At 45.5% G+C, this 26274-nt stretch overlaps 4 protein-coding genes across 4 annotated transcripts; 3 read left to right on the top strand and 1 right to left on the bottom strand.

Annotated features, from left to right (window-relative positions):
• The first annotated feature begins 1849 nt into the window (after positions 1 to 1849).
• On the top strand, positions 1850 to 3298 carry LOC100844374 (ethylene-responsive transcription factor 1). Its single transcript, XM_003569962.4, has one exon. The coding sequence runs from the start codon at positions 1971 to 1973 to the stop codon at positions 2859 to 2861; it is 891 nt and encodes a 296-aa protein (XP_003570010.1). The 5' UTR covers positions 1850 to 1970; the 3' UTR covers positions 2862 to 3298.
• Positions 3299 to 6851: 3553 nt separating this feature from the next.
• LOC100832160 (nitrate regulatory gene2 protein) lies at positions 6852 to 9576 on the top strand. Its single transcript, XM_014900340.2, has 2 exons — positions 6852 to 8037; positions 8174 to 9576. Exons 1-2 carry the CDS (start codon positions 7500 to 7502, stop codon positions 9349 to 9351), a joined length of 1716 nt encoding a protein of 571 aa, XP_014755826.1. The 5' UTR covers positions 6852 to 7499; the 3' UTR covers positions 9352 to 9576.
• A 1687-nt stretch (positions 9577 to 11263) lies between these two features.
• On the bottom strand, positions 11264 to 15824 carry LOC100844074 (ubiquitin carboxyl-terminal hydrolase 3). The gene is made up of 9 exons (XM_003569961.4): positions 15635 to 15824; positions 15401 to 15532; positions 15256 to 15309; positions 13464 to 13566; positions 12684 to 12742; positions 12487 to 12561; positions 12039 to 12087; positions 11765 to 11841; positions 11264 to 11609 (listed from the first exon to the last, which is right to left on the bottom strand). The coding sequence occupies exons 1-9, from the start codon at positions 15683 to 15685 to the stop codon at positions 11526 to 11528; spliced, it is 684 nt and encodes a 227-aa protein (XP_003570009.3). The 5' UTR covers positions 15686 to 15824; the 3' UTR covers positions 11264 to 11525.
• Positions 15825 to 16407: 583 nt separating this feature from the next.
• On the top strand, positions 16408 to 26228 carry LOC100843773 (transcription initiation factor TFIID subunit 4b). Its single transcript, XM_010237482.3, has 13 exons — positions 16408 to 16727; positions 17972 to 18489; positions 19142 to 19237; positions 19409 to 20080; positions 23829 to 23932; positions 24033 to 24120; positions 24208 to 24343; positions 24444 to 24499; positions 24569 to 24625; positions 24719 to 24859; positions 25370 to 25435; positions 25503 to 25722; positions 25812 to 26228. Exons 1-13 carry the CDS (start codon positions 16673 to 16675, stop codon positions 25985 to 25987), a joined length of 2385 nt encoding a protein of 794 aa, XP_010235784.1. The 5' UTR covers positions 16408 to 16672; the 3' UTR covers positions 25988 to 26228.
• The last annotated feature ends 46 nt before the right edge of the window (positions 26229 to 26274 follow it).

The following is a 26274-nucleotide window of genomic DNA, read 5'->3' as shown; positions in this document are numbered from 1 at the left end:
AGGTCTCGAAGACAGCATAATGGTTTTGTCGCTTCGATTTGCTATCACTGGACCGATGGCGAAGCCTCTACGGAAAATCGAAGTGACAAGGAGCATTGGTGGATCAGTAGATTTTCCTGTGCAGCCATTCTTGCACGTGTCGGACACAGGAAACACCCCTGAAGTTTCGCCTGTCCCCATGTCCCAATCCCAACCACTTCCAACGATACGATGATTTCTGCTACATGCTTCTGTTACTTATTTTTTTCCGTCAACCGTGGAGCCTTGACACCGGATGAACTGCCAAATCCAACCATCCCTTTCTTGTCAGGTTGCTCCATATGACCATGCCCGACTGTGCGCGAGACAGTATCTTGTGTGTATGCACGGTTTCCGCTGCATGTATTATAAGTTTATTGACACGAATCAAAGTCAAGTTGGAATATTTTGGTTGGCGAGGAGCTATGGTTAGGTTCCGCGACCAGGTCAAGCGCTCAGGGGAAATGCACCTGCCACGGCGTGAACGCCCAATTCAGCACGCTTTAAAAATAGTAGTGCTGCTAAACTAACTTTATGTGTGCCCATGCGCGCGAATACAAACGACAAACGCATGTTGGATGGGCCCATGGGGATAGTAAGTATCTTCAGTGGTGAAATTACGGTGACCACGGTGGAACTCAAACAGTTGCCGCATGCCTCCGGATCCTAGCTTCTGTGTCTCAGAGCTCGGTGCAGGTGACGTCACATTGGCTCCGAGGGTGATGGCGAGAGGCGGCAACTTTGTGAACGATCGGCTTCTCTCTGTAATCTTGGGCAGAAGTGCAATCAGGATGCGGAATATATCCCGTTTCAAGGTCAATTTTGTACATTCTGTAATTTAAATTTCGAGCAGTTTTTTCAACTAAGGGCATCAACAATGTGACAAAGCCAAATTTGCCACCTCGACATCATTTAGCCTGCTCGTGTGGGACCAGTAGATCGGTGATGACATTTTTCTCCGAAAGGGGTGATCCGTCATTTCTTGGTAGTGGTATGGTCATAACTCCTCGGCTCGCACCACTTGTCACCAGAACTGGCGTGTGCACGAGAGGAGCCGACTTTTTCAGGATAAACCTTGTTCCGAATTTTTTTTGGAGCTGTCGTTCATCTCCTAATAGACGTTGTTGCAGTCTTTTTAGTCTGTATTTAATAATGTTCGACACTAGCATAGTTGATTTCCCTATTTGCATTGTACTTGGCGGATCGTTATTACCGACTTACCCCGACCAATTTCCACTACTCTGCTACAATTTTTTTATGACCTTTCAGTTAAGCCGTAAACTCTAGCTCCATGACAATAGAAGATCCCACCAATGATAAGAGGAGAGAAGCTGACACATGAACCTTAGGACAAAATCCAACCGTTCAAAATTTCGGTTTTGCTATTTCTATAGCAACCGAGAAATAGCTATTTCTAAATCGACGCTAACACTGATTGATTCGGTCATTGAGATACATGCAAGATTCATGTAAATAAAAACTGTGAGAAAATCTTAATAGAATGACTACGATTGAAAAGTAACTATTTTTAAATTGATTTAGAAATAGACAATCTCTTAAAATTTGACTGAATCTTGAATTTGTCTAGTTGAGCATCGCCTACAAAATATCCACCCACTGATCATGGTACTTCCATATCAACATTCTTTAGCAGTAACTTGGAGTGCTACCCCGTACCAGTTAACATCGTCACTATCTTCCAAAACGGATAGAAAAAACAATTGAATCTATCACGTGGTGCTAACGCAGGAGGAAAGTTCAACGAAGCTTGGAGCACGGGACAAGCGACAACGTACGCCCCCGCTACGCTGTATATATAAACAGAGGACCAAACACAGCTCCTCCACAATTCCACTAAATCCGTTTCAAACTTTTCCCAAACACAACGCAAATCCAAAGAGCAAATTCGAGATCATCATAGGATAATCCCACGCCACTAAACAATACACAAGATGATGATGCTCAATCCGGCGTCCGGGGCGGCAGCGCTGGAGAGCATCCGGCACCAGCTCCTGGAGCTGGAAGAGCCGCCGGCGCCGTCGCGGCCGGCGTACTGCCGGAGCACGAGCTTCGGCAGCCTCGTGGCGGACCAGTGGAGCTCGTCGCTCCCGTTCCGCCCCAACGACGCGGACGACATGGTGGTCTACGGCGCCCTCCGCGACGCCTTCTCCTGCGGCTGGCTCCCCGACGGCTCCTTCGCCGCCGTCAAGCCCGAGCCCCTGCCTTCCTCCCCGGACTCCTACGACAGTTCTTGCTGCCTCGGCACCTTCCTCGCGTCGCCCGGGCCACCAGAGACGCCAACGTCGATGGGGACACAGGAAGATGAGGCCGAGCTGGTGCAGTCAGCGGCGGGGAACTCGAGCTCGAGGGGGAAGCACTTCAGAGGGGTGAGGCAGCGGCCGTGGGGCAAGTTCGCGGCGGAGATCCGGGACCCGGCCAAGAACGGCGCGCGCGTGTGGCTCGGCACCTTCGACAGCGCCGAGGACGCCGCCGTGGCGTACGACCGCGCCGCCTACCGCATGCGCGGCTCCCGCGCGCTCCTCAACTTCCCGCTCCGCATCGGCTCCGAGATCGCTGCCGCGGCAGCCGCTGCCGCCGCCGTGGGAGACAAGCGTCCGTGTCCCCAACCCCAGCCGGCGAACTCCGACTCGTCTTCTCCATCCTCCTCCAGCGGCACCTCATCCGGCTCCGGGCCGTCGAAACGGAGGAAGAGAGGCGAGGCTGCGGCCGCGTCCATGGCCATGGCCTTGGTGCCGCCGGCGCCGGTGCAGGCTCCCGTCCAGCTGACCCTCCCGGCCCAGCCATGGTTCGCCGCAGGTCATGTCCAGCAGCTAGTGAGCTAAGCGGGGGCACGGAATCAGTGGCCGTTCTCGTGAGTGATAAGTTGCTTGTATCGAGCAAGTTGAGGAACAGAGCATCCAGAAGGGGTCAATGGCGTAATGCATTGCTCAAAGAAACGCCATGGGTTGGAGGCAATCACATAAACGTGGCAATTGACCCATTGTAATCAGGGTGTTCATGGGTCTCATGTGTGTGGTGCCGTGTGAAATTTGTCGCTATGGGTTATTAGCATGATGGCATCGGCACATTAGCAAGTGGTGCAGCGAAATCTGGAAGCTTGTTTGTGAGAGTTGCTTAATTGAGAGTGCAAGACTTGCACAAGACAATGGAGAATATTCTTTGTTCAACTCTTCTTTGGTACTGTATCTCATCAGTGATTCCTTCCATACATTGTCAGGTTTCTCGTTCATGGTCTAACTAAACGACATGATTAATATTATATAATCCATATGTGCGTGCTTCACCGATAGTTTAGTTATTATGTTGTGAGCCGTGGCCAGGATCACATGTTTGACTAAAAAAACTGGAATGACAATATGAGATGAGAGGTGATGCACGGCACGGATTAGCCTGAAGATTTTGTCAACAGACAGAGACCTGGATTCAAAGCCAAAATCAGACGGACCACCTTAAACTTAAACAAACAGAAAAGTCGGCAGGGGCCAGCCTAGTAGGCTAGCACGCACTCGCGAATTAAACTAATCTCCCATCTGCTAACTTTGAGCCGTCGAGGCGATCGAGTGGTGCGGCCGTGATGGGTTGGTGCAGCAACTTTGAGGCACAAAGGAGTCAAGATACATCCTTTTGGTCACGCCTGGATATAGTAATATAGTACAATACAGAGTACTGCTCCCTCTGATTCTAAATTGTTGTCGAAATATTACATGTATCTAGACGTTTTTTAAAAATAGGTACATTCATATTTGGACAAATTTTAGATAATAATTTAGTATCGGAGGAGTAGTAAAATGGAAAGCAAGCAGCCGAGCTAAATAATCAACCTCGTGCTTATCCATGATACGCTACTCACTCCAGTAAAGATTAGGAGTAGCACTCCAGTTTGATCCCAGTCTAAATCAGCTGTCAGCCACTTCTCTGAAACTGGTTTTCAGAAACGGTGGAACGTTTTCAGAACAACGGCGCCAGAGGGAAACTCGATTTCAGTTTACATCCATCTTGCCGGCTTCACATTCTGGGCCCACATAGACGAGGGAGCCACCGTCCCGAGTTCGCTACAAAAACTACCGTTTCAGGTGTTCTGACAGAGAAAAACAATCGGTGGTAGAGACATACCTGAAACCCATGGGTAACACTACTTCCTGTTACACAAGATTTTCGAACAGCAAATTCAGGTTCTCGAAGAAACAATGTACGTAAATAAAATCGTCGTGATCCCATTCCCCACACAGGTTACGGAGCGATGTGCTGCTAGGGTAATTCTACGGAAGTCTCCATCCGGTCTTACCGCTGACGCGACGCGATGGCGACTTGAGTATGAACCGAAGACCAAAAGACCGGTCCAGATGATGCGCACGGGCGAAGGTGACGCCGTCTAGAACAGAAAGCGGGCGCGGAATTACTATTAGCTGACCGTTCCTGACTCAGCAAAGTGGCCGATCCTGGCCATGCGTGCGTGGTGTGGATGGCGGGTCGGGCGTGTTCTGACCGTTCTCCCCGGCCCTTTTCGTCACCTTTGCCTTCGCAGATTGATTCGGATAACTGAGAAACATCCGCCGCGCTCCCACTTTGGCTGAGTCGGCCACAGAAAGTTAAATAGCGTCTCCCGCGTGGATTCCATCAGGGAGCGAAAAACAGGTTCAAAATCCAAAGGCAAACTCGTGCCGCCGACCCTCCGTGGTAACCTTGTACGAGCAAGGCTGCTTTGAGCACTTGAGCGGAGTGACGTGCTCAATGATGTGAGTGGCAGGCTAGCTCACAATCATATTGAAGATGCCCTAAGTATATTTTGGAATGGAACAATACAACAAATTGCATTCTTTATGCTGCTTCCCCCATCCTAAAATGCGCAATCCAATGAAGTTATTTGTTCTTCCAGGCCCAAAGTATCACTAAATGCTGCTTTAAAATAGAAAAAAAACACAGGTTGGTTAACATCACAAAGCACAGTTAACAACGGCTCGCTCGTGGTCTGCCTGCACATCTAGATGTGTGCATCCTTAAAAACGAGCAATCAGAATGAGTATTTTCTAGAGGATCGGTGTACATAGACAGATTTAAGAAAGAATTCCATATTTGCCACTCAAATTTTGACCATATGCACAAATGTCGCTCAGAATTTTCTTGTTTCAAAATTGCCACAGAAATTTTTGCATGAGGTATAAATATGCCATTACCGTTAGTTGACCGTTAAGTAAGAGATGAAAAAACAACTTTGTCCTAAGTAGTATGCTGATTTCCTTTAAAACAAAGTACTTCCTCCATCCAACAAAAGATGTCTCAATTTTGACTAAATTTGGATGCATCTATACACTAAGTCATGTCTAGATAAATCCAAATTTTTACAAACTTGAAACATCTTTTGTTGGACAGAGTGAGTACTCATTTTAGAGAATTTATATTTCCAGATGTTGTCCTAGGTAGTATTTCAATTTTTCATGCCAAAATCATGATTATGCATTTCAAATTTTTGCTGAAACTTACTCGTACTGGCATCTTAAAAATCTAGAAATATACATCCTCTAAAATGAGTACTAGTACTTTTTTGTAGAAGAAATCAACATAGTACCAAGGGGCAAAATTATCTTTTCATCTCTTACTTAAAGGTCAACTAGTGGTCAACTAACGATAGTGGCATATTTGTATCCCACGCAAAATTTCAGTGACAAATTAGGAACAAGAAAATTCTGAGTGACATTTGAGCATATGGGTAAAATTTGAGTGGCAAATATGGAATTCTCACCGGATTTAAAGGGTCCACCATTGCTTTTAAGTGTGTTGAAAAACAAACATTCCCTCTGATTCTAAAATCTTGACTCAAATTTACCAAATATGAATGTATCTATTCTTAAAAAGTGTCTAGATACATGTAATATTTCGACAACAATTTAAAATCCGTGGGAGTATGTTTTTCTTCGGGAATGAAATAATAGATATGTGAAACGACAGTTTTCTCTGCAACAACGGTTCCCTTTCTTCGATACTTGCTACTCCAGCAATGGCCCTGATCGAGTTCCTGACCACACCTTAGCTCTATATCCTCTGATCACTCCTTTCTGCCGACTGATTAACCAGAGAATCGGCCCCGCGCGTCGCATTACCAGCGACTGGCCATGAGCCCCTCGAATCTTAATCGCGCACAGCTCAACTACGTCGTCCCATTTCCCTGGAATCATCAAGACGGCACCGCCATGTGTGTGTGTGTGGAACCCTTCAGCCCTTTTCCTCACGAGAAAAGAAAAGGCAGCCCTATCTTCCGTCGTCAGCCGCGAAGCCCCAAAAAGCTGGCAACGAGAGAGATAGAAAGGGGACGGCAAAATGCGCTTTTTGGACCGGCTTCTATAGTCGTATCCGATCGTTCATGCGAGGGAAATGGATCTTAACCCGAAAAGCAGGCGCACCGAAGCGCGAAAAAGCTTTGGGGGACATGAGGGGAACGGTGGGAGGTGACACCGGACGTGACACGATGCATCCGGAGACCGGAGGCTCTAGAGAAGATAAGCTCTCGTTTTTGGCTTGGTTTCCGTTTTCTTAGCCGCGTACGCTTGGGGTCGTTCGTGTGAGATCCTCCTTTATTTCGAGCCGACAGCCCACGATTTCAATTTTTAACGGGCGAAAGGGATCGAGAAAGGTTGATATGAGTCGTCGTACGTACGCTCGGTGGCCTTTAGGACGAAGTCATGCGCTCTATGCTGCATATATGTGTGCAACGAGAATCTGGACTCTTCTCAACTGCGTACTACTGAGTCAACCAGGTAGGTTCTGGGATGTACTTACTTACTGACGACGACGACGACACGTATGCATTATAATCCTAAACTGTCCTATTCAACTTATGTACATTTTGTAGTATGCCAGTGCGCTGCACCGTAATCCTGATGGAGTAGGATCAGCTAGCAGTAGATTAATTAGTACTTGATGTACAGTAGTACCGACACGAATCGGCTCAAATGCTTAATACACGTAGTGCATGTCTGCATACATCCCGCTTATCTCTAAAGTGCACCAAATAACTAAGCTATATATACGTGACCGGCCGCGAGCTTCTGGTATACCAACCAAGAACCAACCCCCTTGAAATACCTCGCGTTCCATACACACGGCCGGGCCTCATCTCTCAACATTCCCTTTCAGCAGGCGAAACGCTCGTTCTAATCTTTTCCCACCACTTTCCTATCCTTCTTCCCGGCTTTGGCTTTCGATCCTTTTCTTTTGCTCCATCGACCACCACACTGTGTACGTTGTGTTCATAAACAACAACGCGCCATTCCGTCCAATACAACGCCTAGCTACACCTGCTCTGCTTAGCTTCCTCACCGTTAATTCGCCGCCCGCCGATAATTAGTCCCCACATCGCATCGATCGATACGTACTCAACGCACCGCGCGCCTCCTCCAAACACCCTTCGACAAGAACTACGTACGTTACGTTAATTCCCTTGCTCGCGAACTAGCTCTAGATCAATGGGCACGGCGTCGTCGCGCCATGGAGATGACGGCACCGCCGGCCGCGCGGCGGCGCGCGAGCACACGAAGCGATGCCGGGAGCGGCGCGGGCTCATGAGAGAGGCCGCGCGGCAGCGGCGGCAGCTCGCGGCCTCGCACGCCGGGTACCTCCGGTCGCTCAGCCTCGTGGCGTCCACGCTCACCCGCTTCGCGGTCGGCGAGCCGCTCCCCGTGTCCGACCACACCCCGCCCGCCGTGCTCGTGCACCGCCCCGTCCCTGTCCCCTCCACGCCGCCGCCGCTCCTCCGCTCCATCGAGGAGCAGCAGCCGGAGGAGGAGGCTCAGGAGGGTGTTGTTGGCGAGGCTCCGTTTGGTGGCGCCACTACTCGAATGGAGGGCGCCGGCGCCGGCGGAGGAGTGCAGGAGCTGAGGATGGAGGTGAGGCACCGGAGCCTCGCGGAGGTCGCGGCGGGACTGGAGGAGTACTTCGTCAAGGTCAGCGTCGCCGGCGACGCCGTGTCGAGCGTCCTCGAAACCAGCAACGCCGAATTCAGGGGTAAGCCCTACTAGTACCAGTACATTGTCACTCACAGGAGCCAGGGTCACGGCTCACTGTCCAACAGAACGGTGTGACATGTTCCATAACATCTGAACATTGAAAACTGACATGATTGCCTGAATATTCTTTGCAGGTGGGTCGAACAGCTTCTTGGGCGTGCTTTGCTGCCTGTCGGCGCCATCGGTTGCGCACGACCGCATCGACAGCATGCACGGCGGCCGGCGGCATAGCTCCACCTTGCAGCAGCTCGTGGCCTGGGAGAAGAAGCTGTACAAGGAGGTCAAGGCGAGGGAGCGGGTGCAGATCCGTCACGACAAGAAGCTGACGGAGCTCCGGGACCAGGAGTACAGCCGGAAGATCAACGTGGACATCCAGAAGCTCAAGGCGGCGTGGGACAGGTCGAGGGCGCAGCTGACGACGGCGTCCCAGGCCGTGGACGCGACCGCCTCGGCCATCTCCGACCTCCGCGACGCCCACCTGGCCCGCCAGGTCCTGGGGCTCTGCCACGCCACGCGCGACATGTGGAAGGCGATGCGGCAGCACCACGAGGCGCAGTGCCTGATCGCGCAGCAGCTGCGCGGGCTGAGCAGCCGGACGTCCATGGACGCGACCACGGAGATCCACCACGAGGCCACGCGGGCGCTCGAGGCCGCCATGTCGGCGTGGCACGCGGCCCTGTCCCACGTCGTCAAGCACCAGCGCGACTACGTGCATGCGCTCCACGGCTGGCTCCAGCGGACGCTGACGCCGGTCAGCAGCGGCGGCGCCGAGGCGGCGGCCTCCCGCGTCCTCGCCGTGGAGCTCGCCGACTTCGTCGACCGGTGGAAGCAGGTGCTGGACCGCGTGCACTGCGCCGAGGTGCTCAAGTCAATCAAGGGCTTCGCGGGAGCCGTCCGCGCGCTGTACGCGCACCAGAGCGACGAGCTCCGGGTGGCGCGCCGGGTGAGGCAGTACTCCCGCGAGCTCGACCGCAAGTCCCGGATGCTGCGGCAGGTGGAGAGGAGCTACTACGACTCGTACGTGCCGTCGGGGATCTCGCTGTGGAGGCCGCCGATGTGGGGGGACGACCCGAGGCAGGTGCACAGCGCGCGCAACGAGGTGGCGCAGAGGAAGGAGGAGGTGGCCGCGTGCCGGAGGATGCTGGAGGACGAGATGAGGAGGCACGCCAAGGCCATCGACGCCACGAGGTCCGCGGCGGTCACCGGCGTGCAGGGGAGGCTGCCGGCGGTGTTCCAGGCCATGGCCGCGTTCTCGGCGTCGCTCGCGAATGGGCTGGAGGCTGTGTGCAGACAGGACAACCGTGTGCAGTAGTCACCTATCATACTTTTTTTTTAGGGATCACCTAGTATCATACTAGTAGTATATACTTCAATTTTTGGAAATATTTCCGTTTACATGCCCTTTCGACATGTAAATCAGTAAAAGAGAGACAAATACGGCTGGTGAGTTGAGTTTTCTCACGACTATTTTGACCCGGTTTTTAAAGACAGAATCTGCAGTACATAGAAATGTTAGTGGCGCGATGTTAATGTTCTACGGAGTACATTCTTGTCATGTTTATTATACTTGCTGATATGTTTGTTCTGTGATTTTAGATGACTTGGTACGAGGTGTGCACAGGTAGCAAACTAGGACTGTATGGTTCGTGGCAATTGTGCAATGAACCAGTTATTAGTTTGAAAATTAGTTGCGAGGGTTTGAAAGTAGAGAGAAGGCTAAGGAGGATTGCTTCAAGTTTGTAAGTAATCAGTTAGAATTTGTAGTTTTTGCCATGGGAACACCCAGCCAGCTTGCATCTATTTATATTGCATATGCGACATGATAAGTACAAGAGGTTTTTTTTTTCCTTTTCGCAAAGATAAGTGCAAGATGTTAGGATTACAACAAACATCCTAGACGAACAAGATACAGTGTCAACGGACTGTGCCGGGTATGCTACAGTAGATATCACTACTTTTACGAAGACTAGACTAATCACTAATTTTATAAAGACAAAGACGCGATTCATCATGCGATGGAAAAGGGTGAAGCAAGTAGCGGTTTAAGTAGGTTTAAGGACTGTTATTTTCATTCAGTGTCGGGGGATGATCCCGGGTAGGGTCATGGCGACACAACTCTAACCGAGATAACGGAGGCAAAGCCGGCATAGCAACGTATGCCGGCATCATAAAGTTAAACTAACGATAAGCCCGCATCCCGGACGTATGCCGGCATAGTTTTCTTATCTTGTAAGTTTGCAGGATAAGGACGAGCCCCCTTGACCTCGGCGGTGCCGAGATCTTTCAACGGTCTTATCCTGACCATGCGGTGCAAAGTAAAGCAGCGCCATCATCATCTCAGAAAAGCAGTCAGCGTCTACGTACCAGTGTCAGGTGACCACGCTAGAGAAACACCGAAAGGGAATCTATGACGGAAACCGGCAGAGGATAGCTGTACCCGTTGCAGGCTGGCAGAAAAAGTAAAGTTGTCTTGTCCCCTGCGGTACTGTCTGGAGGGAACCGAGCCGCGTGCCCGGCGGGGCCCAAGGAAGGTGACATTAGACTCGGCCCGCATGTCAGTGTGACATGCCTGGCCCATAAATAGAGCACTACACCTCCCTGGAGAGGAGATCGAGCACTTAGACATTTTAGGGTTTCTCCTTTTTCTTCTTCCTCAAGAATACAGCTCAAGGAGCGCCATTGTAGAGCTTGCTTATCTCGGCTAATACAGCAAAACAGGAGTACGAGTCTTACCTCGACAAGAGGGCTCCGAACCTGGGTAAATCTGTGTGTTCTTGTGTGAATCGTGCGTGTTCTTTTTCACGTCCTCCCTCCTTCGATTCCTCCTTCGTTCATCGGCCCCAAGTTAAGCCATCCTATGACATCTGCCGTGACACCACCACGACATTTAGTTTGTAAAAACTTCGTTGCTTCCTTTTTTCCTAAACATAATATATGATTACATGTTTGATGCAACATGAGAACAGACAGTGCCAAGTTTAAATGGAAATCATCTTGACCACACCACAACACAAACAAGTGGTGCAAGGTGACTACATCAGGTCTTCGCGGACAACAAAACACCTGGATTCTGCATTAGCAAGCATAGACCAGCCCAAATAGCCTAATGCAAGCAACCAAACACAGCGCGCTTGTCTCGGGCCACATGCAAGGCAAGTAAACACACGCAGCACTGAGCCTAATCAAGGAACTCATGCCGGCGAGCAAACAAAGAGTAGATCCCATTTTGCGACAAATAAAAACAACAAATTACTGCTCTGGAAATACTCTTGACTTTCGACTCTTCGGTACAAAACCCAGGAAAAACATAAATCTGCGATATCAGTTCTATCTCGATTACTAGGAGAGTATATCAAACATCATAATAGGTTACTGGATCTAAAATTTGTGCAACAAGCACAATTAAGTTTAGGCAATCAAAGTCTCTACTTTCTCCTTGGAGTATACGGACTAAGGAAAGATCAACACTATCCAGTCCAGTTTAAATCACTGTTTTGAAAGAGCCATGACATTGAAGTTCATAGAGTCAGGGTTTGTCGCAATTCTGGCTTTGATGACTTTTGCAGCATCCTGAGAACATCGAAGAAATCATCAGGAAAAATGGAGAAAAATTGCTGAAGACCAAGCTAACATCAAAGTGTATTTTAGCATGGACCAGATATGATTTATAACTGTCATTCACAGAAGAGACAACAGCGACAAGACCGATAACATGATATTTTTACCTGCAGCAAGGTATCAGGTGATGAAGGGCCATGAGAAATTGGCTTCGATTTTCGCCCATCAAGCTCATAGAGTTCACCTGTCGCATAACGAAAAAAACAAACTATATTATTAGAGGCCAACAGATGATTACTACTCCCTCCGATCCATAATAAGTGTCTCAGATTTAGTACAAAGTTAGTACAAAGTTGTACTAAGTCTGAGACCCTTATTATGGATCGGAGGGCGTAAATTTGTAAAGTCGGAATGCAGGATTCAACATTTAAGTAGACCTACCATCAACACAAGAGAAACACACAAAATGTTCATTCACGTCAACATTGACCTGCACAGTGAGAACAATTAATATAAGTTGCACATTCGCCTCAACTTTAACGAGGATATAACTGATTTGGGCATATTTCCTCTTGCACTATTTCGGACAAGTCTATTACCCTTTTGGTCTCATCTAACAACTGCAGTATCATAATGTGATAGTGTAACTGGTTGATCCTTGAAAGAGTGTTTATAGATTGTGTTTTTGTTATAAGAACAGACCTCCAAAGTCCTATGCTCCAAGTTGAACTTTTGCATGAGGTCATGGAGGCTGTCTAATTTCAGCTTTTGTATGAATAACAACATCCCACGGAGAAGTGATATGAACTGAAGAATGCCTACTCAACACAACAATGTTCGATGCTATATCAAGCGGGCATAGTAAGAAGAATGGAATGGGAGTGGTTACGTCAGTGTCACCAGCAGAAGCAGCGATTGAATGAGCACCCTCCATCTCATCATCCTCCTCGAGAAAAGCGGCACGCTGAAAACCACAATAGGAAACATGTTGTACATAAGGATTTTTTTTTTGAGAGTAGGAAACATGTTGTACGTAAGGATTTCATTATGGAGATATCAATGATTTAAAATATTTCAAATACTAACCTGGACTGGATCCATACCCGCTGTTTGTTTATAAAACCTATCAAAATAGGATCCCTCAACTGCAAAGAAGAAAAGGAGTAAACAAACATTGCTACAAGTCGAAGTAGTCAAAACTAAAGCAGCTATAGAATAAATTCGTGCTGAAGCCAACACATTAAATAGGTTCGTAACATATCAGAAAAAAGTTGGAGGGTAAATACTAAATAAAATAGGATATGTGTGTAATGTGCCAGAAAGCCAGATAAGGGTATGAAATTGAGCTAGCAGGTATATGATGAAATATCATCACGAGTACTCTCATCACAAGAGCCAGGAAGATAGCCATAAAACTTACTACTACCTCCGATCCATAATAAGTGTCACAGATTTTGTACTAACTTGGTAGAAAATTGTACTAACTGTAAGACACTTATTATGGATCGGATGGAGTACAAAGTATTTCAGCATTTTCTTTCTTTCTTTCAATCTTGCTGATGGCCTAATTTTGATACCCTGATGCCATTTCCACTTTGAAGTTTACAAACCAAGCGCAAGTTATCTATACTATGATCAAACAACGTTGTACATGAACAATATAGACCTGGACGCTTGCCATTTGTTGTTTGGGAATACTCACAAACAACTGGATCACTGAAACCGAATCACTTGAGTAAAGCTTTCCTGTCTATTAGATTATTCTTAACTGACAGCTTTGTTTGTGTAACTAAAGACCAGTTTGGAACATAACGACTCAATAGACTGCATTCCTTATCGAAATGTATCATAAGTTGCAAAAGTTACCAAGCTTGATATTAGATGCAGCATTCCCTATTGCATGAATAACGCCAATTGTTCCGCAGGCATTGCCAACAGTCTGTTTTGTAAAGTACACCTTGCTTGAATCCTACATGAAAAGTTATTGGATTAGAACGGTAAACACTATCTATATACACATGTTGATAATATTGCTCCAACAAAACAGATCCACATACTTGACATAAAAACTGGTGTGCAGTTTGACATTATGCATGAACAAATACAAGAGCATTTCGATTTATCTAATATATAATGGCACTCTCAACATGCTGAATATATAGAGGAAATAGGAATCCAGGGAAGCCCCCATAAAGAAGAATCAAAGGTGAAACATGTTTACTGAAACAGGCACTGAAAAATGAAACATAAGCACAGAATCATAAAAGGCTCCTGGTGGCATGAAATAGGATCAGCAGAATGCAAATCTGTTTGATCACGCAAAGCTTTGGTGCAAAAATTGGGATACAATACACATTGTGTTGGGAAGTGGCCAGTTGCCAAATGTTAGTAAGGAGCCCCACAGCTTTAGGATCAAACAGGATAATATCCTAATATGTTAGTAAGGAGCCCTACAGCTTTAGGATCAAACAGGATAATATCCTAATATGTTAGTAAGGAGCCCCACAGCTTTAGGATCAAACAGAATAATATCCTATTATGTTAGTAAGGAGCACCACAGCTTTACGTACAAACATAATAATAATATCCTAATTATAACTGGCTATGGCACATAACTTCAGTATGGCAAAAGAAGCGTTTTCAGCCTACATGCCCATAAATAAGAAGGGAATGCACATGGATTATGGCTCATTGAATTTATAAAATCAACATATATGCTTCCAAGTCCAAGTAATGCATGTGAAAAGATGCATAAAATAAGTATTATGTTCATGGAGAATTCTCATGCATCCTACTTTCTAGCTGACAGTTGCAAGGCAGCTACAAATACTGCAAAAGAATCAATATTAACTACTCTAAAAATATATTTGATATTGATGTTTATTTCATAGGAATAGGGAGGTTAAGATCATGCTTGCACCAGAAAATTGTCAAATTACCAGATACTTAGTCTTAAAAAAAAGACATGGATGTGACTTTTGGAGCAAAAGAACACTCCTTGGCAACCATGACCAGGTGAAATGATATCCTCACTGATCATAGCTGCAAAAGCATATTCCTAATTGCTGTTTAAAAATAACCATTGTGTGCTAGTACAGCCATATCTAGAGTTCTTATGGAGCTGAAATCTGGAGGCATTCCTGCAACGCATCATACAACAATACCAGAAAGAGTAAACCTCCCGAAAACCACATAAACCAGAACGTCTAGTTCATCAGATGGGTATGATGGTATATTCAAATGCTAATATTTTGATACAGTACCATCAGAAACTCGTGTGGGACTATGAGCAGATAGAGTGAAGATCACAATTCAAAAAGGCAAACTAATTCACACGCAACAATTGTGTTTGGTACAACAGAAACAATATTTACCAAGTTTAACAATGTTTGGACCTCTGCAACAGTGGTACATACAAAGAAAAGCCCCTAACATGATGTGGTCATGATAGTCCAACATACAAAATAAATAGAGTTAACACTTAACGAAACAAAACACCTGAAAATTAGTTTGCACACTGTTTAATTAGACGATGTCCTAGCTAGTTCAGCGCACCAACCTACACCAGAAAGCATAATACGTGGCTGAAGCATTCAGCCGAACACAATGGATGCCCTGCCCGGTTAAAAAAAAACTGAACAGAACAACACAACCGTACCTTGCCCCCTGCCGTCGAGGTGGCAGAAGCATCGTATTCCTCCACCTTCTCATCCTGATCACCACGGAAATCAACAGTCAACTTCTTCACATCACACGATCGGAAGCAAAGCGAACCCCTCAAGAGGGATCATGAGGAATCTTACCTTGGAGGTAAGCGGGTAGAGGAAGATGACAGCGAGCACGGGCTGGGGAACCATGGCGAGCAACTCGTCGTCGAGGCCGTAGACGTCGCAGAACTGCACATCCCCCTCGGCGACTCCCAGCCCCCACATGAACTGCACGCATCAGTGAGTCAGAGCGCGCATAGAACGGAAGGAAGCGAAACCCTAGCACCGGGTGAGCCGGGGGAGAGAGGTGGGTTGGTAGGTCGTGCTCACCTGGTTCATGACGTCGGGGTTGGCCTCGAGCGGGATCCATCGTTTCCCCATCTTCTCGGCGCGCGGAGGAAGAACACGAGAAGAAGAACAGAGCCTGGCGAGTATAGAGACGAGAAAGACGGGATAGCAACGGGGGAGGCGGATGAGCGGCGCGTGGGCCGATTGGTGCGTTTTGTGTTCGCTGCGGTGTGCAGCGCACTTGGCGTTCTCTCGACGCATGGGGGCTCAGGTGGCGTCCTCTGTACGCGTCTCTCTCAATCAGCCAATCTCGTATTCTCGTTCCTTTATTAAAAAGTTCTCGTAGAGGCAAAATGCGATGGCACTGTCAAAAAGTTAAAAGGTTTAACACAAAATTTGAGTATCTGTCATGCTGTGAAATTTGAATGCAAAATTTTTCTACACATTGTGTTATGAAAAAAAGATAAGATTCACAACAATAGGATGGACAGGAAAGAAAGGACTAATATATAACTGTCTCCTTTTCTTAAAAAAAAAGTTCTCGTACGGACAAAACTGTGACAAATAATATGAATCGGAGTGAGTATTTAATTCGGAATTGACTATTTTGCAGTGTTGTGTTCGGTTGATCTTTTGCAGTGTGGTAGATTTTTTTTCTTTTTAAGTTTGAAAACCCTGCAGACAGCCAGACACAGAGTTTTTTTTGGTTAGTTTTGACCGAAAAGCGGCCCATCCCCCATCCAATTTTGGCCTGCTCCAAGTCTCTCCTAAAGGTCAGCCCAACAGGCCGCGCCGCCGCTTTGCGCCCTTCGCAGTCCGCAGCCGCACTCCGCCCCGCACGCAGTTCGAGACCTTGACCAGCGTCAAGCCGTCAACACATTTCGGCGCTGCCGTCCCTCGCCGTCCCCACTTCGCCGCTGACGAAACGCGGGGGGATCCCCTCGATCACTCCGCCGCGGACGCCGTACGGAAGCTCTCCTCGCTGCTCCCATGGCAGCCTAGACGTCACCGCCCAGTGAAACCCTAGATCATCGGAGACGCGTCGCTCGTGGTCCCCGAGCTCACTGCTTGCTAGCGTCCATGGCCTCCCCGCCGCCGGAGGCCGGAGAGAACGTCGGAGTCCCATCATCCAGCGGTATGGGCCAACTCCTCTCTTGTTTGCAGTGTGGTGCTCTGTAATTAGCTGCAAAGGATCAGGTCTTGGTCTGTTTTGCATGATTAGCATGCCTCGATTTGCTTTGCGTCGCTGGTTTTTTGTTTGTTATCCGTGTGCCATCCATTTCATGCTATGTTCTGGGAACCTGCTGAGCTAGTAATCCACCTTCAGCGGCATGCCGACATGCAAGTTTCCATTTTTCTTTTTTGGCCTGGAGGCATGCAAGAATTCTTGGTTGGTTCTCGCGTTTGTCCTGCTTCGAAGGGGCTTATTTGGCAACATGGAAGAAACTTCTTCACTTCCATGGATTCTGGTCAACTCGCTCGTCTGCAACCTGTGAAATTAGTCATGCAGCGTATTGGCAACTCTGTCCATACCAATGCTGAAAGTTCGACAGATTATTGGGAGAGGTCAACAGTTTGAAACAAATCTTGTACTCCCCCGTCCCATATCAAGTGCCGAAATATTACATGTATCTAGACGTATTTTAGTATATATATATTGATATGTCCATATTTAGACAAATTAGTCACTTAATATGGGACCGAGGGAGTAGTTAATTTATAAGTTCAACAGAACTGCAGCGAAATTCTACAAGGACTGATAGATTGGTAAGAGTTGCAATGTAGTTTTTTTGAAGTAGACCGGGTATACGTTAGAAAAAGAAAGTCTGTAGAAAAGACCTGAGGTTAATATGGAGCCAGTGCTTTTTTGAATAGTTGGAACCTTGGAGGTGGCCCAGCAAACAAAGCATGTTAAAACTTAAAATTGTGAATGACTTTTACATAATATGAAGGATTGTTGGTGGCATTTGACTTCGCCCCTACTGGTAAGTACTTTGCAGAATTATAATTGTACGCATGTATCCATGTTTTTTTTACACTACAGCATGTATCCATATTGGCAGTACATTGGACAAGTTTCAGCAGCACGAATATTGGTGGAAAGAATAACTGTTTCTTTTGGGCTCACTTATTGAACCATGTAAAAATTCATGGAAATTCTGTCAGAGAAATCATGACCTAACGGGTCATCTATGTGGTACAAACATAATGTTTCATGTCTACTTTTGAGGAATTGCATTTTCAACTATGTGCTTTTTTGCTTGCAGCTTGCTATTTCTGAAGATTCTGCATGTCTTAGCATTTCAATAATGTGATGGTCACCACCTTTTGTTGTCGAGAGTTTGTGAAACATGAATAATCTCTGTTTCTCCACTCCAGGTACTTTGCCCCAGGATATAAGTGATGTGTCCAAATCTATAGTTGGTCAGCCTCAAGCAGCAGAGCACGAAGGAAGTAGCCAGACAAGCGAACAAGCAGGGCAGCAACATATGGATGCAGCAGATCATTTATCTCAACCAAACTTGGTAACTGGAGAATCCATAAGTGAAAACTTTGTACAACTAGAGCAACACCATTACCAGCCAGAACAAGAGCAGTCACTTTCCGAGAATCAACTGCAACAGGCAGATACAAATAGCTTTCAGTTGTCTGAAAAAGGAACAGACTATGCTGGTCAGCAGAGTTTTACAGGCTCGATGGAAGATGTTGCTCAACCTTCCGGAGTCCAGCAGCAAGCAAATCCAATGGTTGGTCAGCGAGCACCACCTAGTGCCCCGGATACAAGGAAGAGGGGATATCAGCCATCTATACCATTTAATATGCTGATTCCAATCCTACAAGCACATCTTGATAAAGACAAAGATATGCAGCTTCAATCTGTATGGGCAAAACTTAGGGTGCGATTTTTGTTCATTCCTCTGTTATTTTATTAGATGTGGTAATTCAGCATGGAGACTTATATCTATTATTCCTCCGGCCGGAATTACTTGTCACTGATTTAGTACAAATTTATACTAAATCTGGGATAAGTGATATGGGTCGGAGGGAGTAATTTTTCAAACTTATATTTTCCTAATTTCCTATGGTGCTATAGCTTTCTAAAATATGTATTTACTGTAAAAGCTAGAGAAAAAGATCACAACAAACATTAGTGGAAAGGGACCATCTGCACTACTAAGAAAATTGAATGAGTTACTTTTGGCCACTTGAGTGGTAACACTGCCCAGTATCACGTTTGGCGAGAGTGATTGTTATGATAGATTATGCTACCGATTTATTGTGCTTTCAGTATGGATGAAGATCCCAAAGCATATATTTGTCAAATCGATGCTAAGGGGAGTAATACAAGGTCGGTGCAAGTTTCCTTGCTGAAAATAAGGGAAAGCATGATGTTTTTGAAAATAAGTGATTATCATTCTTGCTGCAAATTGTTGCCCATGCAGAGGTATCAGATAAAAGAACACTGACAAAGGCATCTAAGCTAGAAATATAGTTTGCACCAGTGTCGCTAAATTAAATTGACTCGGCTGTTCCATTCTTTGTTTGCAGCGTAATGAAGTCCATAAAGATGACTTCTTAAGAGTCATAAGGAATATTGTTGGGGATCAAATGCTCAAGCAGGCAGCCCATAAAGTTTTTGCACAGGTGAGTGAACTGTGTTAATGCGACTGCTCCATTTTCCCCTTTAGTAACTAATTATTCACCAGCTGGACGAATGAGGGACCAGCACCAGTCCATGTTTCCATATTTTATTGAGTTATTCGATTGTATGAGCAATATACTATATTTCATGTCTATGTTTGATCTTATTTGCAGATGCAAGCCCAGGCACAACGGAATAACCAGGGAAATGCATCTCAAACATCTACGCAACAGAGTCCTGCCAGTGGATCAGCAAAACTGCATAATCAGCAAGTTCGCATGCCTACCCCACCTAACCAGGGCCTGAAAAGCCAGGCATCATCCTCACCACAGACCTTTGTGCCACTTCCAGGCACACAAATGCAAAGCAGTGTGCATTATTTTGTTCATGATAATTCCGTCCAAAATCCAGATGCAAAGGGGATGCATGCTATTCCAAATCGACCACCTAGTATCAACCCACCAATTCCACTGCAAACAAGTAACAAACCGCAGCATTCCACACAAGTCCAGCAAGCCTTGCCGCATTTATATGGAACCACTAACCCTCCTCCCCAGGCATACCCTCGGCCAATCAGTGGTTCAATGCCTCTTAGACCACAGAGTTCAGCATCTGATATACGGCCTGCCTTGCATTCTCATGGAATGGTTGCTGCAAAACTTGGGACGGTTCCTACTCATCCGACGATGCAACACAATGCATCTGCACGCCAAATACAACAAAGCAAGGACACGAAAACCAATTCTTTGAATCCAAAAGCTAATACAAAACAAAATTCTGAGTCAGCAGGCAAGGCCCGCATGGTTGGCACAGGAGGTCCTTCGGCGAAGTTGCATGGGAAGCAGGTAATTCAACCTCCTGCATTAGCTCACCTCTCTGTTATATAGTTCCTTGAATTGTTATTGATTTCCAAATCTCACATCAGTTTAAATCCTTTAAATTAATCTGCACTACCAAATATTCAGTTCAAAAGAATACAAGGGATAATTACAGGGAAATAACTCCTTGAAGTATATTATCTATGCTTTCCTGATATGCATTATCTTTTACGAATGTGTTGGGAACCTTGATCCATAATGGGATAACCACAGTTCTGAAGATAGTCAGATGGATGAGAAAATAGATTGGTTCTTTCTTGCTTGCCCCAAACATTGATACTTGAAGTATATTATCTATGCTTTCCTGATATGCATTATCTTTTACGAATGTGTTGAGAACCTTGATCCATAATGGGATAACCACAGTTCTGAAGATAGTCAGATGGATGAGAAAATAGATTGGTTCTTTCTTGCTTGCGCCAAACATTGATGCATATCATCCTTATAAGTGGATGCTTATGCCCTTGACCTTTCCTAACACAATAAAATTCCTAATAAATTAGAGTACTTCAATTATAGATTCCCTAATATAATACTGAAAGGACCCCTGACCTCTGTTTGGATTCCATGCTGCTAGCCCACAACATTTTACACCCTTTCCAGACGCTGTAGGGTGGCTGCCATGGCTGCGGGCCTAGATGACCCCAGGTAGATGAGAGGCCATGACGCTGCAGCCGTGTCTTCTGAGCGTGCAGCATCCTTGCGTGCTACATTTTGGTTGATCTTTTGGAAACCTAACAGAATAAGACTCCTCCAATAATTCCTTGTGTAGTGCATGACCGATGAGCTTTTTTTTGAAAAAAGAATACTTTCTCACACTGGAAGGGTCCAGAGTTTCCTTTTATTCTATGTTGCTTATGTAGTATGTACTCATAGGAGATATGGGTACACGTAGCTTGCTCCTAACCATAATTGTCTCTTGATCTCTTGGTTGTCGTGAACTCCTTTCCGTCTATATTTTGGAAACATGTAGACAGCTTCCTTGTTTGCTTTTGCTTGGAGATAGAGTACGGCAACATGAATGACAAGGAAAATTTGATGAAATGCTGGACACCCCAACTCGTATGAGAATTCCTTTGCCAGTCAGTCTCCTCCTTTCTGGCTTGATTTCCCTTTTCTATCTAGCAAGTTCCTTGACTGGTTCCGTAATCTACAACGAACTGATGGATATGCACGCCTGATAACTCCATGCTCTGTCCAAAGGGAAAGGTACCTGTGGTGGCCCCAAATCAAAGAATATTTGATGCTGTGACCGATTGTATTGGCCCAAATCAGAGGAGACCATTGACGCAGCCCTCTCTGCTATAGAGAAAAAAAGGAGGCTTTGCTAAGGTTAGTACAGCCGCTACCCCTATTATTGTGCCCAGCCAGCTCTTTTGCCTCCGGCTGCACCAAGCTCTACTATGGATGCGCATGCCACTGCTGGTATGCCACCCCTAATCTGTGCTGTGCTTATCTGCTTGTGCTGCTGTCTTACCTCTGGCTGCACCAACCACCGCGGCCTCTGCCGCCACTGCGCTGCCGTCGTTTCTTCTTCTTTACTGCAGTACCTATGTAGCGTCGATTCTTGTTGCATCGCTACGCAAACTTTGTAGCACCTGATATGTTGAATAATACAGGCAATAACTCGATTCCAAGTTGACTACAGCCCTTCGTATATGTCCCTGCAAGCTTCCCAAAGCTCGTGTCGCATCATCGCCCCTGGAAAAATTTCAATGGTCTCCACTGCTCCATAAGGATTTAAGCACATTCTCTGTGATAGGGTAGAGGACACGATGAATCCTGACACGGAGTGTCCTTTCTCGGCGGCAAAAGCCATGGTGGTCTGGTCTGGTTTGATACCAATTTTTGTGAACCTTGATCCACAACTGGTAACTACTGTGCTGAAGATAGCAGTATGGCTGTGAGGAATTAGATAGATTTAGACTAGATGAGAGAACTTGGGAGAGAGTACATGACATCCTTATATAGTGGATGCCTAGGTCCTTGGCCTTTGCTACCACAATTCGAACTCCTCGTAACTTAGACTCCTTCAGTTCTATATTTCCTAATATAATATTACTGCCTTAGGATTTCTGATCTCCCTCTGTTTGGATTCCATGATGCAAGTCCACAACAGAACGCCAAAACAAACAGAAAAAGAAATCTTAGAATTAATGTCTGTGAGATCACCCTCATAGTTTTTCAGATAAACACTGTCTTATCTATGATATCTTCACATCTTGAAGTCTTGAAGCATTTATATCAGAAAATGTATACTGTCAGTCATTTACACTAGAGTTAAAGTTCTGTTGTTAAACTAGATCACATACAAATTCACTCACTAATCATCCTTGAATCTATATTTCTATACCACAAAAGCCCAAAGCACCAGATATTTTCATCATTTGCTAGTTTTGTTTACTCCAGACAGTCTGAGAATGTGGATTGATGGGGTATCTATATCACGAGGTTTGACTGTTAGTTATTACATGGATAGTTTCAAGGCCATTGCTATCAAGGTACCACCTAGATTACACCTCTGTATCCAATCGGTTGGGGCTAGGTGCTGTGGAGGCTCACGTTGCATGGAAATGATTAGATAGGCACCTGAAAATAAAAAGAGCTGGCCAGGTGTCGTTGAGTATCATGGGGGATGTACATGGTACCCACATGGGTCAATAGATCCTTGAGGACCCAGCTTGGCAGACCAAGGGTCCTAACCTAGGAGAGAGATGGGTCGATGGTGATTCAGAGCTAAGCTTGCTGGCCCTTTCCTGCCCATGATGACTGTTGCAGGGCCCATTACCTCCTTCCCTTTGATCGCTGCGGCACTAGTACTGTTGCAAGCCCCATTGCCAACTCTCTACCTCTGATCCCTGGCACCTGTTTTTTTCTTCTTAGCTTCCCCTTTCTATTGCTTCTCCAATTTCCTTTAATTGGTATCTTGGTTGGTCAACTAGGTGACACCTAGGCTATCCCCCTCAGGGTGCACTGATAACCTTAGGTAGTGTTTGGTTCTTAGAATGTGATGGAATGTAATGGAACCGTTCCAGATTTGAAGACGATTCTTGTGTTTGGTTCCTAGAATATATGAAAGTGGAATGAAACCATATGGTTCCTCAAAACGAAATATTCCTCCAATATGCCTAACTATCTCAGTCCTCAAAAATGTAGGAATCACTTGGTTCTAAGTGGAACCGGTGGTTTGGTGTTTGGTTCCTAGAATATACAAAAGTAGAACGGTTCCACTCCATTCCATTTCTATAGGAATAGAGCCATTCCATTCCATTCCACCTCGCTCTGCAACCAAACACTACCTTAATGTAAAGATTATGCGGGCAGCTTCTTGTTGCTTGAAGAAGCGCTGAAGTAGATAAAGGTGCAGGGAAATCGGTGTGTGAGTGCTAAATGGTAAATAAAACAGCACGATATCAAAGGAGAGGCGGAGAGGTGGTGTCAAGCCTGTCATCAGCAGCTGTGACAACCAACGTGAGAGATTAGGTTAGTTAGCACAGTTCAGCCTTCATGGTATGTGTTTGGTATCTGTTTTCTAAATGAACATTAGGCATGTAATTTAGTTAGCAAAATCGGTAGAAATTTTTTGGATGCTGGTTTCCTGTTGCATGACTATCCTATATATCCTTTGCCTTTTTTCCATATCTCAGAACAATGCAGTTTGGAAATGCTTTTTCACATGTAAATTGTGCATTTACTCTTCTGGCTGCACTGTCAGGCTCCACCTAACACATCGACACCACCTGCCACAAGGACTAATAAGAAATCTGGTGTCCAGAAGAAATCATTGGAAATGGCTGGCTCTGCACCATCACCATCTAGGTTTTCATAATTCACATTATCCCACCTCTACCGTTTTGGTATCTGATTTATAAATGTATTATGGTTTATGGATAACCCCAACCTAATTCTTTGTGTCCAGCAAAAGACAAAAGACATCCGGAGCCTTCCAGGAACAAAGCATCGATCAACTTAATGATGTCACAGCTGTTAGTGGTGTTAATCTTAGGGTATGAATCCTTCTGGGTGATGTTTGACTTCTATTCATATCCGTATGTCTTGTTTATATTCCATTCATACTCTTTTATAATTAATAGGAAGAAGAAGAGCAGCTGCTCTCTGCCCCCAAGGAAGAGAACCTAGTCTCAGAGGCAGCACGGAAAATTGTACAAGAAGAAGAAGAAAATCTCTTTCTGCAGAAGGGCCCTCTGCTGAAGAAACTAGCAGAAATCAGTTAACCCTTTGAACTTGATTTTATTCTGTAAAACTTATTTTTACATATACAACAACATAACTATCAAAACAATGCGAACTGACGACACGTTTTTGGCAGTTCTTAAATGTAACCTGAAGAATGCTAGTGCTGATGTTGAGAGCTGCTTATCAATGGTAAGTTGTTCATAGGACCGTCTCTTCAGAATTTTGTGGTACCATTCTCTAACTCTAACTCTTCCTTAGTGCGTGGAGGAGCGATTGCGAAGATTCATAAGTACTCTCATAAGAGTTTCAAAGCAGGTTATTTTTTATTTTCACTTTCAGCTATCAATTTTCTGATTTATGGTATAGTATGATATTCTGGGATACTGAATGTAATTGTTTTGTTGCTAGAGAATCGACACAGAGAAGACTAGTCATCGACTAGTTATTACTTCAGATGTCGGCCGTCAAATTTTGCAGATGAACCAGAAAGCTAAAGATGAATGGGACAAAAAGCAAGCAGAAACTGACAAGAACAAGAAACAAACTGAGGTGTTCCATAATTTCCATTTTACTTACTCAACTTGCATGGCATGTTTGATCCATTGAACGAACTACCATGCTATTAGTTAATTACTGGCATGGTATGTGTAGTTATTTACCCACACGTTTCCAGATGTTATACAGATACTGGTTAGTTATAAATACACCAGTGCTCGTCAATTTCATTTGTGTTTTGGTCAATTAAAAGGAAATTAAATTGAATCAATCTAGATAGCTATGTTGCCTTTCTCCTTTTGTCTCTTTAGCTTGCTGATACTCTAGACCGAACAAATTGTTGGGTAGTAAATGGACAAAATTCACGACATGCCACCCTGACAACTCCATTTCCTTCTGTGCCATAGGAGGAATTGGAGTACTTAGGAGTGGGATGCAGGGCATTTTCTCTAATAAATGTGTCCCTGATTTCGTGCTAGAAGATTTATTTGCTCACTTTTTTGTTGCAAAATTCATGGAAGTGCTTGTTGCTGACTTGAATAATTTTTGTTCCTCCTTTTGCAGGAGGACGGCAATGTTGGTGCAGAGATGGACAAAGAAAAAGAGGAAAGTCGTCCAAAGAATGCAAAGGTAACTATCTGATGCGATCTCTCAGTTTGACCGCCCTTCTTTTCCTGATATTGTTAATCTTCTGCAGCCCAACAAAGAAGAGGATGATAAAATGAGAACTACAGCTGCAAATGTTGCTGCCCGGCAGGCAGTTGGAGGAAGTGATATGCTGTCAAAGTGGCAGCTGATGGCTGAACAAGCTAGGCAGAAGCGAGCACCAGTTCCAAGGCCATCACATATAACTGGAAAAGGTTCTGCAGAACACAATGAAGCTTCAAAGAGGAGCCATTTTGCAGCCTTTGGAACTGGTAAAGAAGCAATCTGGCCTAAAATTATTCTCACACTGCAGCATCATTGTCTTCCAAACTCAGGACACACATCATACTATTTATTTCAGGAGGCATGAAAAGCCAAGGCAGGGGTACATTTGCGGAGCGTCATTCACATGGGCCGCAACGAACTGTTTCTGTGAAGGATGTAATCAGTGTCCTCGAGAGAGAGCCTCAGATGACAAAATCGCGGCTGATATATCGGCTGTATGAGCGATTGCCTGGAGAATCTACCACAGATTAGACTGAATTAGTACATTTAGTGTAACCTATATGTGTAACGTTGTTCATGCATAACTTATAGCCTGATCTGCCCATGTGGTTTAGGGTGAGAAGATAAACTGATGCCAGTGCCAGCTAGTTGACGCTACAGATCTCCTTTAACTCATAAAATGGTGAATTGCCATCAAGATGGTTATGTGAAGATTCCAGTGTAACTGTGTAAGAATAATTGTGATGGCAACAAAGATGGTTGACTGCTTGTAGATGCTTTGTTCATCTGTTCTTGTGTTCTGATGCAATAGCTCAGTG

This window comes from Brachypodium distachyon, chromosome 3 (assembly GCF_000005505.3).
Source record: "Brachypodium distachyon strain Bd21 chromosome 3, Brachypodium_distachyon_v3.0, whole genome shotgun sequence".
In the NCBI taxonomy this organism is placed as follows: domain Eukaryota; kingdom Viridiplantae; phylum Streptophyta; class Magnoliopsida; order Poales; family Poaceae; genus Brachypodium; species Brachypodium distachyon.
Note: the sequence above shows the minus strand (reverse complement) of the source record. Positions and strands in the feature narration are given on the sequence as shown.

Coding starts and splice junctions, on each gene's coding strand:
- LOC100844374 (XM_003569962.4), top strand. CDS start 1,971: ATGATGATGCTCAATCCGGCGTCCGGGGCGGCAGCGCTGGAGAGCATC.
- LOC100832160 (XM_014900340.2), top strand. CDS start 7,500: ATGGGCACGGCGTCGTCGCGCCATGGAGATGACGGCACCGCCGGCCGC. Junction 8,038..8,173: donor CAGCAACGCCGAATTCAGGG/GTAAGCCCTACT, acceptor TATTCTTTGCAG/GTGGGTCGAACAGCTTCTTG.
- LOC100844074 (XM_003569961.4), bottom strand. CDS start 15,685: ATGGGGAAACGATGGATCCCGCTCGAGGCCAACCCCGACGTCATGAAC. Junction 15,310..15,400: donor TCTACCCGCTTACCTCCAAG/GTAAGATTCCTC, acceptor CGTGGTGATCAG/GATGAGAAGGTGGAGGAATA. Junction 12,088..12,486: donor CTTCTGCTGGTGACACTGAC/GTAACCACTCCC, acceptor CTCACTGTGCAG/GTCAATGTTGACGTGAATGA.
- LOC100843773 (XM_010237482.3), top strand. CDS start 16,673: ATGGCCTCCCCGCCGCCGGAGGCCGGAGAGAACGTCGGAGTCCCATCA. Junction 16,728..17,971: donor CGGAGTCCCATCATCCAGCG/GTATGGGCCAAC, acceptor TCTCCACTCCAG/GTACTTTGCCCCAGGATATA. Junction 25,436..25,502: donor GTCGTCCAAAGAATGCAAAG/GTAACTATCTGA, acceptor AATCTTCTGCAG/CCCAACAAAGAAGAGGATGA.